General features: G+C 50.0%; 1 protein-coding gene across 1 annotated transcript in view; it reads left to right on the top strand.

Moving 5' to 3' along the window:
* Nucleotides 1-15,792, top strand: part of cd34 (CD34 molecule) — an 18,687-nt gene extending 2,895 nt beyond the window's left edge. Inside the window, exons 2-8 of the mRNA XM_056587852.1 lie at nt 8,870-8,941; nt 9,148-9,419; nt 10,133-10,207; nt 11,152-11,263; nt 11,396-11,448; nt 11,960-12,112; nt 13,710-15,792. Coding sequence (XP_056443827.1) covers nt 8,870-8,941; nt 9,148-9,419; nt 10,133-10,207; nt 11,152-11,263; nt 11,396-11,448; nt 11,960-12,112; nt 13,710-13,958 — 986 coding nt within the window. The 3' untranslated portion in view covers nt 13,959-15,792. The remainder of the gene's footprint in view (nt 1-8,869; nt 8,942-9,147; nt 9,420-10,132; nt 10,208-11,151; nt 11,264-11,395; nt 11,449-11,959; nt 12,113-13,709) is intronic.
* Nucleotides 15,793-17,092: the final 1,300 nt, after the last annotated feature.

Here is a 17,092-nt window from a genome sequence, read left to right as displayed (position 1 = left end):
GCCTCCGTCCCACGCTGAGCCACCGCCCCTCAGCCCTCCAGGACGGGGTCAACTGGCCCACTGCGGTGCACAGCGCTGCCGGCGGGCATCTGGAGGATAGGTCAGAGCTGTAATATACAGCGGATGTGATTGGATGCCGGAGAGAAGATTTAATCTGGAGCGAGTGAGGTTTGTCTCTGTTCAGCCTGATGGCATAAACAACTAAATATAATATAACATTCTATTCTTGATTCCCAAATCGAGTGCGGTTGATGAGATGCCATCAGCCTGCTCTTTCAGACCCACTGCTGCCTCTAGGCCATTGAGGTCAGTCCTCATTTAGGGAGCCTGGACAGGAAGTGTCCGTGTTTCACACTTTGTGTCGGCTGCTCTTGGAACGACAGCACATGAAGTCGTCCCTTTGTCAAGTCACCCATCGAAATAGATCACAGATGTTGTCGCAGCACATTTCCTGTCTTGTTCATGCTTTCTGGTTCTTTTGTGTGTGTGTGTGTGTGTGTGTGTGTGTGTGTGTGTGTGTGTGTGTGTGTGTGTGTGTGTGTGTGTGTGTGTGTGTGTGTGTGTGTGTGTGTGTGTGTGTGTGTGTGTGTTTAATCCATGCCACATTGGATTGCCGCTGTGGGTGACGTCAGTGATGTCACCACCAGCTCAATGAGCGCCAGAGGAAGAGGCAGCTGATCTCAGGGTTGTGTTAACAAACACTCTGCGTGATTTACATGGACCAAGTATGCAACACACACACACACACACACACACACACACACACACACAGAAATAAACAAAAAACAACGTAGAAAGGCCGTTTGAGGACTCTGGAAACCATTGGAACCATTTACGGTAATAAACACATACAAATAAGCACATTTATGGAGGTAGAAGTCATGCTTCAAGGGGAAATGATGCAATACAAATAGAGCCACAACATTGGCAATAAGGCAAAACAACGCGAGCAATGTTATTTTAGTTTCTACCCGTTGTATAAACCTGGTTATCTGAATTCCTGAACTCTTAGGGCTGTATTTACATTTATCTGGGAATATCACCAAGGGGGTCAAAACATACATAGAATGAAAATGAAAATATTTCACTTTGCTTTTTTCATTCAATGGCATTGATGTGATAGGCGGGAGAGAGAGAGGGGGGGGGAGAGGGAGAGGGAGAGGGGGAGAGAGAGAGCAGGATAGGCATCAGAAAAAGAGTCAAAAGCACTTCTGTGACGAACATGTTTGGACTGGTTTTGCTGGGCCAACGGCCTGCTCCCTTTGAAGCCGTCCAGTCCAACAGCCTCTCTGACCAACGCTGCTTTAGTTTATTACGTTCCTGCTTCCCATGGCTTCCATTCAGCCCCGCTGCCGGCCCACAAGTATGTAGTGTTGAAATGGGTACGGTCGCTTCGTCTGCGCATGATGTAATCGAACGCCTCTTGGAAGCGTCTCTCCAAAGATTTTGGGGGAAAACCGGTGCTAGAAATTCTTTCCTTTGTCCCAGAAAATCTATTTTTTTTCCAACTGATTTCTTCGAGTGGAAGTTATGCGGCTACAGGAATCGACCAGTGAGCACGGGAGGGTTGATATCAGCGGCAAGGATGAGTCGATATTGTGTTGTGTACGTTGTCCCAGATGGCAGATAAGTGAGTGTTTTTGGTGTGCGTCTGTGTGTGTGCGTGTGTGCCCAATGTGTGATTGTGTGTGTGCGTGCATGCCACTAATGTGTCACTGAATCATCCCACTATTCCTCCTTTGTGTCACAGCACTTGATTGACATTTTGATCTCCTCCCACTAATACAGTCCAGTCATTCAGAGCCATGAGCCGAGAACATTGAGACCGTGAACCCGGTGGCCACACACAAAGGAGTCCCACATTTGGTGAAGCACACACTCACCCTCACTCCCTCAAGACAGTCAGAAGAGTTCGTCGGGGAACACCTAATCGAGAACACAGGGTCTATTGGCCGGAGAGAAGGCCCGCATCACATCATGGGTATCTGTTCTGAATGTCCGCCCCGGTTCTCTGTCAGACGGGGCGTCTCTGCCAACACAAACAAGGGCCAGAATATTGCCACTGTCTTTCTCATGGCCTTGGCCCATCACCCCGCATTCTTCCAGCTCCGTGGTGTGATGGAAGCTTTCGGTTGCCGTCATCCATTGCGGGTGTGGGCCTTTTACATAAGCCTTTGGCAGAGAGAAGTCTTATGTCAGCCCCCAGGGCGTGTGTTTCGCTGGACCTGGAGTCAAGGCTGAGTATCCATGACCGCTTGCAAGGAGCTTTTTCCTTGGAGACACACTGCCTTCAGCCTTCACCATCGTATTCTCAGTTTGGTGGAGCCGGTCGCCAACAACCACTTTGTATCACTTTGAGCGGCCCAGTAGACTCCCACATCCTTGCTCTGGGTCCCCTTTACAACCCCTCGCCTGCACGGGATTTTTTCCACATTTGCGATAAGGGAACCAAAGTTGATGAACTTCTTTCGAAGCCAGTCAGGCTCTTCCAGGGAAATGTAGACTTATCATAACAAAACCCAAAGTGAGTTGTCACCACCCAATGCTAATCTTCCGCCAGGGAAGAGAGGGGGTGGGGATTGAGGTCCGGGGTAAAGAGTGAGCAGGAGTGCATCGTCTAGCAACAATATTTACCTTAGTGAAACAGTGCTAATGAATAGCAGGCGCACCGACATTCAAATCTTCCTTTCCCTCCAAATGACTGCAGTTGTGTTCTGGTGAGCATGTTGTTCCTTGTTCCCCTGGCACCCAGCTGCAGGTTTACAGATGTTGGGGCTGTAAAGAGTGGGGAGGGGGGGGGGTGGAAGCCATTCCCTCACAACAGAGGACTCTGCACATGGATCAGTGCAAACTCTAATGCCTAATCACAGAGAATTCATTTTGACGATTCCTTGTGTCTCACAGGCTTTAAGCTTTTCACATTCATTGCTGGATCTTAATAAATGGCCTGATGGGTGAAGGTAGAATCAGAATGCATAGTGTGAAGCAAGTAGAGACAGTGCGGCTGTCCAAACCCATTTCAACCCCCAGTTCTGCACACCAACAGGGGAAACAGCTAATTGGCCTTGGCAGGGACCTCTTGCTGCCACAATAATTGCTCCTTGTAATGAATGCTCAGCAAGTCGTTTGGGATGTTTATGGGGACTAATTGAAAGCACAATGTTGCTTTATAGATCTTAACTGGATGGTGTTTGTTTGGGGGGCTGTGCTCAAATATGTGTTGCCTGTAGGAGGTTCTCAAAAGAGGGAAATAGGTGGTGTTTTGCTCAGAATTTGAAAATGTTTGTGTGTGTGTGTGTGTGTGTGGGTGGTGTGTGTGTGTGTGTGTGTGTGTGTGTGGTGTGTGTGTGTGTGTGTGTGTGTGTGTGTGTGTGTGTGTGTGTGTGTGTGTGTGTGTGTGTGTGTGTGTGTGTGTGTGTGTGTGTGTGTGTGTGTGTGTCTAACCGGTTGTCAGACCGGTTGTTGATGAGTGAGTGTCCGGCATTTTTTTGGAATAGTCTTCCCCGTCCTTTCTGTACTAGCTGCTAGTCTGAATGTGTCTATGAGGCCCGGCTGCCCTCTGATATCCTCTGCTCTCCAGAGGCCCATGTCACCGGAGGGCGTTGGAACGTGTCCGCAGACATCTGCTGTTACACAGCCCAGCGCCGCGCAGAGACCGCTAGGCTGTTAGCCTCTTCTCACCAGCTGCCCGGGGCTAGCCAGCCTGTCGCGCTAACAAGATAGTTTTACTTTCTTAAAACTTTGTCTCATTATTTTATTGATTATTTATTTTTGTGATGTAGTATTCTTTTTATCGCTCCAGAAAAAGGGGAGGTTTTCAAAGAAAAAAGAGTTCAGAACAATGAGTGTGTGTGTGCCTGCCTTATCTCATTATGTGCTGACATTTCGGACTGGATATTCAATAATAAAAAGCCACATCATAACAACGAGATAATACAAAAACATTCCCAGAGCAGCGTGCCGCATTGCAGACGCTATCCACCCAGGTCTGCCTCCAGTCTGCCGCACGGCCACACAGGCCATGACATAGCTGACATAGCTTAGGTGGGTCCATAATCCCAGGCCTGGTGGGCATTATCTGTAGCCCCCAGCATGTTCACCTCCCGACCACAGAGGGGTCAGCCCACGCTGTGCGCCATCACAGCCACATCCTGTCATAGGATGTGCGTGGCGAACATTCCAGAGCTGTTGTTAATTCCTTTTTCGAGATTTTCTTTCGTCCCCTCTTTTGTGTTTTGTCTCAAGACCCCAGAGGTGTGGGCGGGGCCAACAGAGGTCAACCTCTGCCACTATTAGCCTCAGAAACATAAACACTACTCAGGTTTGCCGTCGTGGACCACTAACCCTGGGTTGAAGACCCCCCTGGCTGGGTGTGGCGCGCTTCCATCCACAAGAGGAAACGTGAGCCCGTCACCGTACCAGGTCACCGCGGTTACCCAAGCATAGTTCCATCGCAGCAGAGTCCAGCTTGATCATCACTGTGTGTATGTCCAGCCCTGCGTCTGTCTCACTGCCTGCCTGTCTATCCATGTAAAATCGTGTCTCACTGCCTGCAGTGCCTGGGGCTGAGGGCCCGGGGCCTTGCGGAACTCCACTGACCTGTTGTAGTGAAGCTCCTGAGCATTATGAATGGACCTCAGTGTGCAGTGCTGACGGGCCCAAAACGAGATCCTCATGTCCTTGAGTCAGTCCACCCTCACTTCCCCCAGGCCATGGACACTGGGAGGAGGGCTCTGGGACCTGACCCGAGGGTTGCTGATCGTGACTGTTCCGTGAAGGACTCTAGGTAGGGACGGGGGACGGGGGACGGGGGGGGAGGGGCGGGGGGGGGTGGGGGGCGAGAGGGGGAGACAGGGTGGACGCCAGGGCGCGGCTGCAACACATCTGGAAAATAGGAACGTGTGTGGATTTAGAGGAACGGGCCGGTTGAGGGGGGGGTGGAGCAGGTGTTCAGAGTTACAGTGTTATCTCGGAGGATTGGGTGGAGGACCGAGTCATGTGGACGGAGGCTGTAGTGTAAAAAAACGGGAGGAAGTTAGGGGCGCCCTGAGGGTGGGGTTCGGGGGGCGGGGGGGGGGGGGGGGGGGGCCGTGCGGCAGCTGCTCTTCTCCTCCCCTCTACCGGCTCAGTTATTCCCCCCACAAAGGAGAAAGGAGACGTCCTCATAAAGACCATGTGCAGCAGGACCGCCGTCACGTTTCTACTCAATCCTCTCCCAAATGTCTTCACCCCCCCCCCCCCCCCCCCCCCCCCCCCCATTCCTCTTCCATCGTCAGCCCGGACAAATCTGCAGCCACCGCTTTCCCCCCCCTCCCCCCCCCCCGGTCTTACCAAAGACACCTCTCCTCAGACATGGAAGAGCAGCCGGTTGACCAGGGTGAAAGAGAGCTAGGGTGCTAGGGGGCGGAGTGGCTAGGATGCTCGGGTGCTAGGGGGCTAGAAAGCTAGGATGCTACGGCTCTCGGTGGCTAGGGTGAGGTACGGACAGGGGAAGGTAAGACTGGAGGTCCCTCATTGCTACTTCGTAGTAAAGGTGTGCAGTGTGTGAGTGTGCAGACGCATGGACACACAGAGACATACACGCATGCACACGTATTGAGAGCATAGACACGCACACACACACACACACACACACACACACACACACACACACAAGCACATACACACACACACACACACACACACACACACACACACACACACACGCACACACACACACACACACACACACACACACACTAGTATCTATTATGAAAAGCCTCTCCTGCAGGCCAGGGCCGCCAGACGCATGGACACACAGAGACATACACGCATGCACACATATTGAGAGCATAGACACGCACACACACGCACACACACACACACACACACACACAAGCACACACACACACACACACACACACACACACACACACACACACACACACACACACACACACACACACACACACACACACTAGTATCTATTATGAAAAGCCTCTCCTGCAGGCCAGGGCCGCACGAGAGCCAGGTGGCCGAAGCCCAGAGAAAACGTTTGGGGGTCAGGATGATGGCTGAAAGTAGACCTGGTTATGGTATAGTATAGACCAAAGTAAAGCATGCTACCTCCACCACTTATCAACCCCTCCCCACCCCTTTAAAGTGTGCAGCTTTGCTGCAGAGATATCTGGGATTCTGGCTGTCATGTCCCCAGCCCCTCGGCCCCCCCACATCTGCCTTGGAGACCCTGTTTGCTATGGAAACACGGGCCATAAAAAAGCAGAGAGCAATCACAGCCCTGCCATTCCAGTGGAAAGAGCACATTCATGAAGGAACAGCGGCGCACTGCATGGATCCACCGGAGGGACCGTCAGGGAAGGCGTTCCGTCTTTTATTCTGGTTAAGTGCAAACACATTGTTTTGAGGATTGTTTAGCAACCTCAAACCACTTGACAGTTCGGTGGATAAAAAACGATTTACGCCTTAACTCATTGGTCCTTCTCTTCTGTTTCTCGGCATATGATATATCGTGAGTGACTATCGGATGTAAGACTCGGTGGATCTTGCTGGATCTTTACAGATCTTCAATAATTTTGAGGAAGAACCCCCCCCCCCCCCCCCCCCCCCCATGCGCTCTGTGTTGAGTGGAATATGAAGGGGATCCCATTGCCCGTTTGGGCTGTGTCAGCCATCAGAACGCATATAGGAAGTATCCTTATGAGCGTCATTCTGAATGATACACTCCAAAAGTTAAATGAATGTTTATATGAAAGGAAGTGCAAAATCCTATTGAATTACATTTCCTCCACCAGGGGAAAGTTAAGGGTAAAAGGCACTTAGGAAAAACCCAAATGCACCCTGACGTGGCTGTGTAAAACATCCCTGGCTTTGCCCAAGCGTATAATTGCTGCTGATGGATTGGACCACAAGCTGCTTGAAGAGGCAGAACTTGAACCATCACTCCCGTCTATCGTGTCCCACTCTGCCTCCAAGCCATGAGCCAGCCCCGCTTCGACTGCCACAACCGTTGCCCCCGCACACCGCCGACAAGCCCGGGAACACCCACCGGGGCCGGCCACAGCACCCGGCCCCACCACCCCACCACTGGGCCCCAAGGCCCCACCACTGGGCCCCAAGGCCCCACCACTGATGTAGATGATGGAGGAGGAGGAGGAGGAGGATGAGGAGGAGGAGAAGGAGGAGGAGGAGGAGGAGGAGGAGGAGGAGGAGGAGGAGGAGGAGGAGTTCCCCTTTTGTCTGACACCCTGGCTAGATGCTATGCTAAGATCAGCTCATGAAAACAGTGTGTTGGAGCAGGTCCAAGGTTGTGTTGTAATACGGGGTGAGTGTGTTATGTATACCCCTGGTGTGTTTGTGTTGGGACTGGACATCAATGGGGTGGTCTCCCTGCTCCAGGGGCTTGGGAGCAGCCATCAGAGACACTCTCGGCTGGGGTTTCTGGGGGGATCTGTGACCATCGATGCATGGTTCTAAGGGTGACTGATACAGAACCATGCAGTCATCAGAGATTCACACCACCTGGTCTATCTTCACAACATACACATCATTTTCGGGGCCAACCATGCATTCCCCTTGCTTGTACTGTACTAATAAATAATAAATCATTACGTTAATAAACACAGATGATGTAATAGATATTGATTTTAATAACACAGTTAAGTATTTATGATTTATTCCAGCACACATCAATAAAATATTTATGAAGAGCTCTGCACAGTTTTTTACTACTAAATAAATCACAATGCAGGCTACACAAACATTATACAATGTCCATAATATAGACACCATAACACACACATTTATCCGTGTTCTGTTGGCATTAACAGCTCTAGAGAAGTGACGTCACAGTCATTACTCCTGAGGCTGCTACAGCACCTTCACATGGGCAGGAACACATACTGTCTCATTCTGGAGTCAGTCACCGTCAAATTGCCCCATTACACGATCCATAATATAGTATAATAGTATAATTAGGGGCAGTAAAGTCAAGGTGTTTGAATCCAAGCCAAAGCTTCTGGGTTCTCAACCCAATGTCCACAGCCTGTAGGAATCCTTGAGCGAGATGTTAAACTGCCTGCCGCTCCTTAATGGAACCAAAAAAGGCTCTTCTGGAACATAACACTGGTAGACCTTTTCAACGACATTTGTGAATAATACCGGCCATTTTGACCCCACCCGCGCCTCACATGAGCTGTGCTTTATTTTGAAGACCTATTCACCTCAGCCATGCTAGGGACTGGGAGGAAGCCCTCCCTCAAACACAACTCGATCCTCTTATTGTAGGAACAAGATCTCTTCCAGAGATGGGTGTGGTACCAGGGAACCGAGACCTCATGACACAACTGCTCATTCCCCTGGCCTGCTGCCAGAGAGTGCCTTTCTATTTGGCTAATTATCAATTAGTTTCAGGTCTTGGCCAAGCACACGCTGAATGGATGTGGTGGGCCTGGGTCTCCCAGGCTTGGTCTCTATCCAGCCGGCTGCACATGATCACACTCATACACACACACACACACACACACACACACACACACACACACACACACACACACACACACACACACACACACACACACACACACACACACACACACACACAACTTTGGTTTTACATTGAAATTGAAGTGTGTTTTCATCTTCAGGTGATTTTCAGAACATGAAAAATTAATATTGCCTTCATTAGGCTGACTTCAGATTGAATGTTGATTGTTAAAGACAATCGAAAATGGCTGTCTCGAAGCCATTATTTTCTCACTGAGCCTCCAGCTGCCCTTTAAGGTCTCTACTATATTCAACGTATATTGATGTTCTCACTCATCATGTCTTTGTTTGTTTCTCTTGTCTCCTTTCCTCTGCGATCCATTTTCAGATGGTTTGATGTGTCTAGGGGACGAAACAGAGGCTCCCACGGTGATGGATGCCTCCTTGGATGCTACCACAGGTAGGTGTCCATCAACGCGGCAATTCCTGCAATATGCAACATGCCTCCAGCCAAGTCTCACGCTCTTCTGTCACTTGTGATTAAAAGTACGCCGGCTAGAAGTCATTAGCATCCATGAAATGCTTCCATTCAAGACATACTCACCCACACAACAAGCTGTCTATCCACTGCCCTCTTTTAAAGTGCATTTGTCTTTTGATGTGCAGGAGCCCCAGACAGCCCGGCCCCAGTGGTCCCAGAGGCCACCTCTGAGACCCCCGTCCGGGCTGACGCCACGACCGGCGCGGTCACCGGGCCGCCGCTGGCCGTCTCCGTCATCACCGACGTCGGCAGCCTGCTGGAGGTGGCGGCCCAGGAGACCGGCAAGAGCACCCCGGAGCCCGCCGCAGTCCCGTCAGACGCCACCGACGCCCCGGCCGCCCCGACGGACCTCGAGACGAAGGCCCCCGAGACGAAGGCCCCCCTGAAGCTGGTGGTGGTGAGTGTCTAGAGGCCCCCCGGCCCTTGGAGAACAGTATGACCGCTGGTGTGTGTGGTAGTCATAGAACATGAAGACCGTGTTAGGAGACACACAACACATCCAACTCATAGTGATTCACATGTGTGTGCGTGCCATTGTGTGTGTGTGTGTGTGTGTGTGTGTGTGTGTGTGTGTGTGTGTGTGTGTGTGTGTGTGTGTGTGTGTGTGTGTGTGTGTGTGTGTGTTTGCGTATGTGTGTGTGTGTGTGTGTGTGTGTGGGTGTGTGTGTGTGTCAGTGTATGTGTCAGTGTTTGTGTGTCGGTGTGTGTGTGTGTGTGTGCGTATCTGTTTGTGTCTGTGTTTGTAAAAAATGCACTCAATAAGTTGAAACTTTTAAAACTTTTTGTCTTTTAAAACAATAAACTGGCTTCATACCCGGGGTCAAGGCACACGTACTTCTGATGCCTTGCCAGTATGACATGTTGTGCAGCCTATTTAGAAGAGCGCTGTGTGTGTGTTTGTGTGTGTGTGTTTGTGCTGAAGAGATCCAAGAGGATCTCATCGACAGATGCATCAGCTCACTTTTGAAAACACTTGTGTGATGCTGTAGAGGAGGGACGCAGAGATACAGAGAGGGCTCCAGCAGTGGAAGCCCCCGCAGGCTCCCGGGGTCTTCCTCCATGGTCAGAATGCTCTGCTCCCTGTGCTAACGCCATCTTGCTTCCCCGCAGCCCGTGGTCAACTGTGTGGTGAAGGAGGGCATCAAAGCCGAACACGTCAAGGCTGTCGTGACTACCAGCACCTGTGTACGTATTCAGCGCAGGCGATGCCTCATACAAAGCATCACACACACACGCACACACACACGGCCTTGGTAAATCTTAAAGTCGGAGCGGACCCACAGGGAGATATTTCCTCGGGTTACCTCCCTGAGCGTCGTGCTGCGGAGCGCGCGCACACACACACACACACACACACACACACACACACACACACACACACACACACACACACACACACACACACACACACACACACACACACACACACACACACACACACACACTGTCACGTGGACGAACAGTCAGGGCGGGGCCAACGCACTCCTGGCCGCAATCATTTGAAATGAGGTGGAGCAGCTGAGAGTGAAGACATTGTAGAGGGGAAACAGAGCTGCGCTGCCACGGGCTGAGCTCCGTGACATCACCCTGTTACACAACCCAGTGCTCAGGGAAATGCTCTCCATTTTGTGAAATCAGATTCATTAAATTATTTGAGCCACCTTTAGAAAAAAAACAGGACTTGAATGGATATGATCAAGACCGAGACTCTGAATAGCCACCTCTTCCCACCCCTCCTACTTACTGTATGTTGTACGTCCTGGCACTTTATGTACGCACTTATTGTATATCGTACTTAGTTATAGTACTTAGTTGTGTCGCATCTAATCATAGCTATCTTTGTTGTCTATGGGGAATGGGTTAACCTAGAGATTGTTAGGGCTTAGCACTTGGTTCTATGAACATCCTTGCTGATATATATTGTTGTTTCACCACCTTCTGACAGATGTGCTTATTGTAAGTCGCTTTGGATAAAAGCGTCTGCTAAATGTAAATGAAAGTATATGTCAAGCCACCGAAATCTTTTGACAGGACCACCGTTGGAACCGCTTTAGGAAAGAGAGATGTATTTGAGATGTATCAGTCTTAGTATGCGTAAACGACTGACGCTTGACGCTCCTCGGATACAGGAGGAAACGATGGTGGCCCTGCGGGCAGCTCCTGCAGCCTGGTGCGCAGCAGAGGTCTGCCGTCTGGACGTCTCCCAGGACGGCAACACCATCCTGGTGGCCAGCCCCGACGGTGGGTCCAGCCTGAGCCACCGCCGCCACTCACATGACACACAGGACTTCCTTCACAGTTCCTTACTGATGTGGTACTCACTGATGGTGAACTAATTGACCCTCTTCTCCCCCCCCCCCCCCCCCCCCACAGCTACACCTAGTGTTATTAAAGCGGCTCTTCAGGGTGAGAAGATCAAAGAGTCGGTAGGTTGACTCACAGACCCTCTAACAGCCCCCTGAGGTCCATATTGACTTAGAAATGTACAATTCTTTCATCACACGAATCAAAACCTTCACACTCTAATCATGTGTGTGTGTGTGTGTGTGTGTGTGTGTGTGTGTGTGTGTGTGTGTGTGTGTGTGTGTGTGTGTGTGTGTGTGTGTGTGTGTGTGTGTGTGTGTGTGTTTGTGTGCGTGCCTGAGTCTGTGCATGCGTGTGTGTTCCGGTGTGTGTGTGCATATATGTGTGTGTGTGTCTGTTCCTTTTCGTGTGCATGCATGTGTGTGTTGCGTGTGTGTGTGTGTGTGCGTGTTCGAGTGTGCCTGTGTGCGTGAATGTGTGTGTGTGTGTGTGTGTGCCTGTATGCGTGCATGTGTGCATCTATGTGTGTTTGTGCCTTTTTGCATGAGTGTGTGATTGTGTGCTTGCATGTGTGTGCGTGCATGTGTGTGTGTGTGTGTGTGCGTGTGTGTGTGTTTGTGTGTGTGTGTGCAGTTGGGCGTGTCGGGGGTGGAGTCCAGCTCGTCGGGCCCCGGGGCCTCGGTGTTCGTGGGGGTCCTGCTCACCGGCCTGCTGGTGGCCGCCGGACTCATCGGAGGCTACTGCTTCAAGAACCGCCGCACCCCCGGAGACAAGGGCACCCGACTGGTACGACCGCGCCGCCGCACACCTCAGCTCCAGGCCCCCGTGGTGGACGGGAGTTTCCTCCTCTCACAAATCACACTTTAGATGTTTAGATCGATGTCTCAATTCTGATGGAAGATCCGCTCAAATCTAGGAAGAGGGGACGTCTCACTTTCCTTTCTTCGTGTTTGGTTTCGACCAATCATGTTCTGGGAGGCAGAGGATTGCGTAATTGGCCAATTCAAACGTGTCCAGCATCAGACAATGATCAAAAAGTGTCAGTAAAATGTTCAAACTAGCATTGTGTATTCTGGGCAGGGGGCGCTGTAGAAATACACTTATTCAAATCCCCTTCGGGTAGCTTCATTCACTCACAGTTTTCTTTGGTAGAATATCCCCGTAACAAAGCCGATATCAAGGAGTAAGCCTGCCCCCTGCAGTCCTAATCTCTGTCCCGTCTGCCCCCAGAGGTTCTGCTATAACATAGTAAGCCACTGGATTCCAGATTAGTGATTCCCCGACAGAGGTTATGCAATGCAGGCTCCAGTGGGTGTGCTTGTAAATAATTTGATTATGGTTTGTCATACTTTACAAAACAAAAATGACGATAAATCAAACACAAATAATTGTTGAATTTGTTAGGCAAGGCAAGGCAGCTTTATTTATGTAGCACATTTCATACAGATGCAATTAAAAGGCAATTAGAAGTTAATTACATGTTGATTGCTAGAGTAAAGACCAGAAGTATATCTAAAAATAAATAATAATAATGATTTCGATCCAGTTGTGCCATACCCAATGTTTTCCTTGATAATAATTCAGATTGTTTCCTTTTCAAAGCATGCACAAGCAACAGTGTATTTCTGACCTCATATGGTCTTCAAGCAGCGAGACCATATGAGGTCACACAGAACAAAGACCATCCAAATTAAACTCAATCAGGAGAAAGGGTTGTGTGTATGTGTGTGTGTGTGTGTGTGTGTGTGTGTGTGTGGCCGGGTATCAGAGTACCGTAGAGCACAAGTGTGTTGTCCGAGGGCCTCCGCCTTATTCTCTCTCGCTGTATTTTATTGCTGCTCTGCCTATTCCATCTCCCAGCTTAACACAGCTGGTTCTCTGTAACAGCTAAAACATCACATGATGGAGACCACATAACAGCATGAGTGTGTGTGTGTGTGTGTGTGTGTGTGTGTGTGTGTGTGTGTGTTTGTGTGTGTGTGTGTGTGTGTGTGTGTGTGTGTGTGTGTGTGTGTGTGTGTGTGTGTGTATGAAAGAGTGTGTGGGTGTGTGTACTATTATGTTCACCGAGATGGTGATTAAATGCAGACATTAACATGAAGTGTTAATAGGAAAACTTCTGGATTTTTCGATCCTATGTGGACGCTATGTTTTTCTGACCCTATTTTCCGATAATTTTCTTTTGCCAAAGAGTTTATCTTCAGTAGAATATCTCCGTAACAAAAGAGGAAAGAAGCGAAGCGTGACCCTTCACGTTCTGGTCTCTGGCCCAGCCGTCGTTCCCCCCAGAGGAGCGATTCAACACACTAGACCCGCTCTGGACGGGGGAGGACGTGTCCCAGTGCTGCGGCCTCTCACCTAGTGTGTTTGTGCCCTTGTGCAGGCGGAGGAGGCCTACCCGGTGGACGTGGAGAACCAGGGCAACACGCTGGTGTCCGTGGCCCCCCTAAACCCCCCTCCCGAGACCCAGGAGCCCGCCGAGACCACCGAGATCCCGGAGCCCAAGGAGCCGGCGGAGGTCCCGGAGAAGCCCATCGAGAACGGAGAGGCCCCCGAGGAGGTGAAGGTGGACCCCCCGCCGCCCACCAACGGCACCTCCACCGCCGCCAAGACAGCGGACACTGAGCTGTAACAACACTAAACCACCATAGGGTAGACACCCCTACCCCGAAAAACACACACACACACACACACACACACACACACACACACACACACATACACACGCACACAGACACACAGACACACAGACACACACACACACACACACACACACACACACAAACACACACACGCACACACACACACACACACACACACACACACACACACACACACACACACACACACACACACACACATGCAAAATGTCCACCTCCCCATCCCGTCCACTCTCTCCGAGATTCCCGACACCAACCCTCTTTCCACTGGAGGAACACAAGAGCTAGGAGCACAGTGGACATGCTAAACTTGAACCATCCTTCACCCCCTCCCTCCCTCCCTCCCCCCAACCCCAATCATTCTGTCAGGGCCTCTCCTCCCCCTATCGTGTAACCAGCCCTGCTACTAAACCCGCCGTCCTCCTCACAGAAGACGTTAAGCCACAAAGGAATTGAGTTGATTGCGTTCTGGGTTCAGCATTCTGGGGTCGCTGGCGTTGTGTGGCTGGGTGTGTGACTGGCTGTGTTTTTACGAGGGTTATTAAGAATGATGACACCGGCCTCAGGAGTCACTGTGTCTCTCTCTGTCCACGCCCAATACAAGCGGTCCCTCGGCACTTCGTCAGCCTTAACTCGTTGGCCACACCTTCTTCTATCCATAACGCAAGCACAATTTTCTTAATAACCCCCCCCCCCGCGCCCCCCCTTCCCCGCCCTGGTTGAGTGGAAGGGCAGAGGCCTGGACAACCAACCCCTCTGAAAGTATTCTTTAGGGCTCTGACCTTAGACTAGAGTTGTGATGTGATGTGTGTCTGTGTCTGTACGCAAATCAGTATACCCATGGGTCATGCAGTGGTACATTCCAAATAAAGGTGTGGGTGTGTGTGCTCATGTGTGCGTGTATGTGTGTGTGTCTTTTGTGTACGTGTGCGTTATGTGAGACAGAGAGAGACAGTGAGAGAAAGGAAGAGTGAATGTCTTTTTTGTATCTATACTGGCATGGTATGTATGTATCCTTATACATCAACATTGTTTCCATATCCCCATTTGTGCTCCGTTTGACATTTCCTTTCGGGTACCGTGCCCGGATGTGCATCGCATGACAGTAGCACAACAAAGCCGTACAGATGTGTACAACCAGTTGACAAAGTGATGGTAAGAAGCCACGGGGGCTTTAATCCCAACGCAACATGAAGACCCTACAATCACCCCTCCCACGAGACGCTCTATGCACCTCATTACTGCAACAAGACCTGCCAGCCTCTCTGAGACCAGTCTGATTCAGACAGAAGGTCCACCAGCCTTCTGTCTGTGGCGCCTCGGGCCCCGAGACCGAGTCAGGGGCCCCCCACCCGAGGGAGGGCCGCATTTTTGTCACTGCTGCCGAATATGTTGTCAGTATTATAGTTTTTTGATACCTATTCTCTCTTTGTAATAGCGTTTGTTTTTTTGCAGAACAGTGATGTAAAATATGGCGATTGGACTGTTTTGGATTCTTTTTCTCGTGCTGTGTACTCACGTGCTTTGTTTTGTGCCAAATGGTTATACTTGATTGCTTTTTGAATAAAATAAAAAAAGGAAGAGAGGAACATTTGGAATAACCGTTTTGTTTGGCCCCTTCATAATGTAAGCCCTGTGACGTAACGAAAAAGATCATGGAAAAGGAGACAATGAACAACATTTAATAAAATCTTTTTTCCATTTTCCCAAAAAACAAGTCTGTTTTGTCTGTCCGTTTCAATAACCTTGCGCAAAAATAAAACTCATAAACAACCAAGAAACAAATGAACACAACTTGTTTATCTGTTGTATAGTGGGGACACATTATTGCCTTGATAAGTTACAATGCAACACATGCAGCAAGCAACCAATCACATGCATTCCTCTTGGCTGCCCTCATAAGTATACATCCTCCCTCACCAGACGCTGCGGAAAGATCAATATTTACAGGCAATCATCTGTACACGTGTACTGTGGGACAAGAGGAAAACAATACAGCATGAAGACATATGCATATACACATGCACACACACACACACAGACACACACACACAGACACTTCCGCACACACACCCACACACACACACACACACACACACACACACACACACACACACACACACACACACACACACACACACACACACACACACACACACACACACACACACACACACAAACACAGGCTCTCACTCATTAAGAATGTAAATCCCTTAAGGTCGTACAGCTGGTTTGAATCAGCGGTAGTAATGACATCACTTCACAGCTTTATCATTCTCTGTTTGGGTGGGGCACAGAAAAACATGTCCAGCTGTCTGAATGGGACACGCTCCCTCTAACCATGTACTACAGACCTGACCCATGTGACCGGCACATTATTTAGACAATTCATTAGAAGGCTTCATTCTCTTCGTAAAGCAAATAGTGTGCATCAGAGGAGAGGTGTGCCTGTGATGTGTTTTTGCCTTTCGACTGTTTACATGCCGGTGTTATTCATAACCCGTGTGTGTCATCACACCCGCCTCGCTCATCAGACTCTCAGCACAAGTGTTTCCAACGCGACGTCCACCCCATCCCCCCCCCCCCCCCCCTCAGCCCCTCGCCATGCGAACACCAGGCCTGCAAAGAGACGGCCACGGAGACATGAGCATCAGACACAAGCTAGCCCAAGCCTGTCCCCTGCTTAAGGGTCACCCATGTCTAATGCGTGAATTCCCCACTGCATCGATGTGTGTTGCTGTAATGCGGTATGCGCGAAAAGGCATGCTGTTGAGTTGCATGCAGGCTTGTCTCATCTTAAAGTCTGTCTCTACTAGGGGTGTGAACGGTTACAAAATATTGTAAACGGTTACACAACCCCTTTTTTTTCTCCGTGTACACGGTTAACCGTTTTATTTAATTTTATATTATACATACAAATATTATATTCTATACTATTATATTATGTATAGAGCTCCGGGAGTCGCAAACGGCAACATTCACTTTCTCCTCCGTGCTGCAGTTCACCCCGGACTGCACTGCACTGAGTTTGACGGTTGAACGCTGATTGGCTGTTACGTTACACATGTGACTCTGTGGCCACGCTGTTGAACGCTGATTGGCTGTC

This window comes from Gadus chalcogrammus, chromosome 1, assembly GCF_026213295.1.
Source record: "Gadus chalcogrammus isolate NIFS_2021 chromosome 1, NIFS_Gcha_1.0, whole genome shotgun sequence".
NCBI lineage: Eukaryota > Metazoa > Chordata > Actinopteri > Gadiformes > Gadidae > Gadus > Gadus chalcogrammus.
The sequence above is the reverse complement of the archived record's forward strand: the minus strand, read 5'-3'. Positions and strand labels throughout refer to the sequence as shown.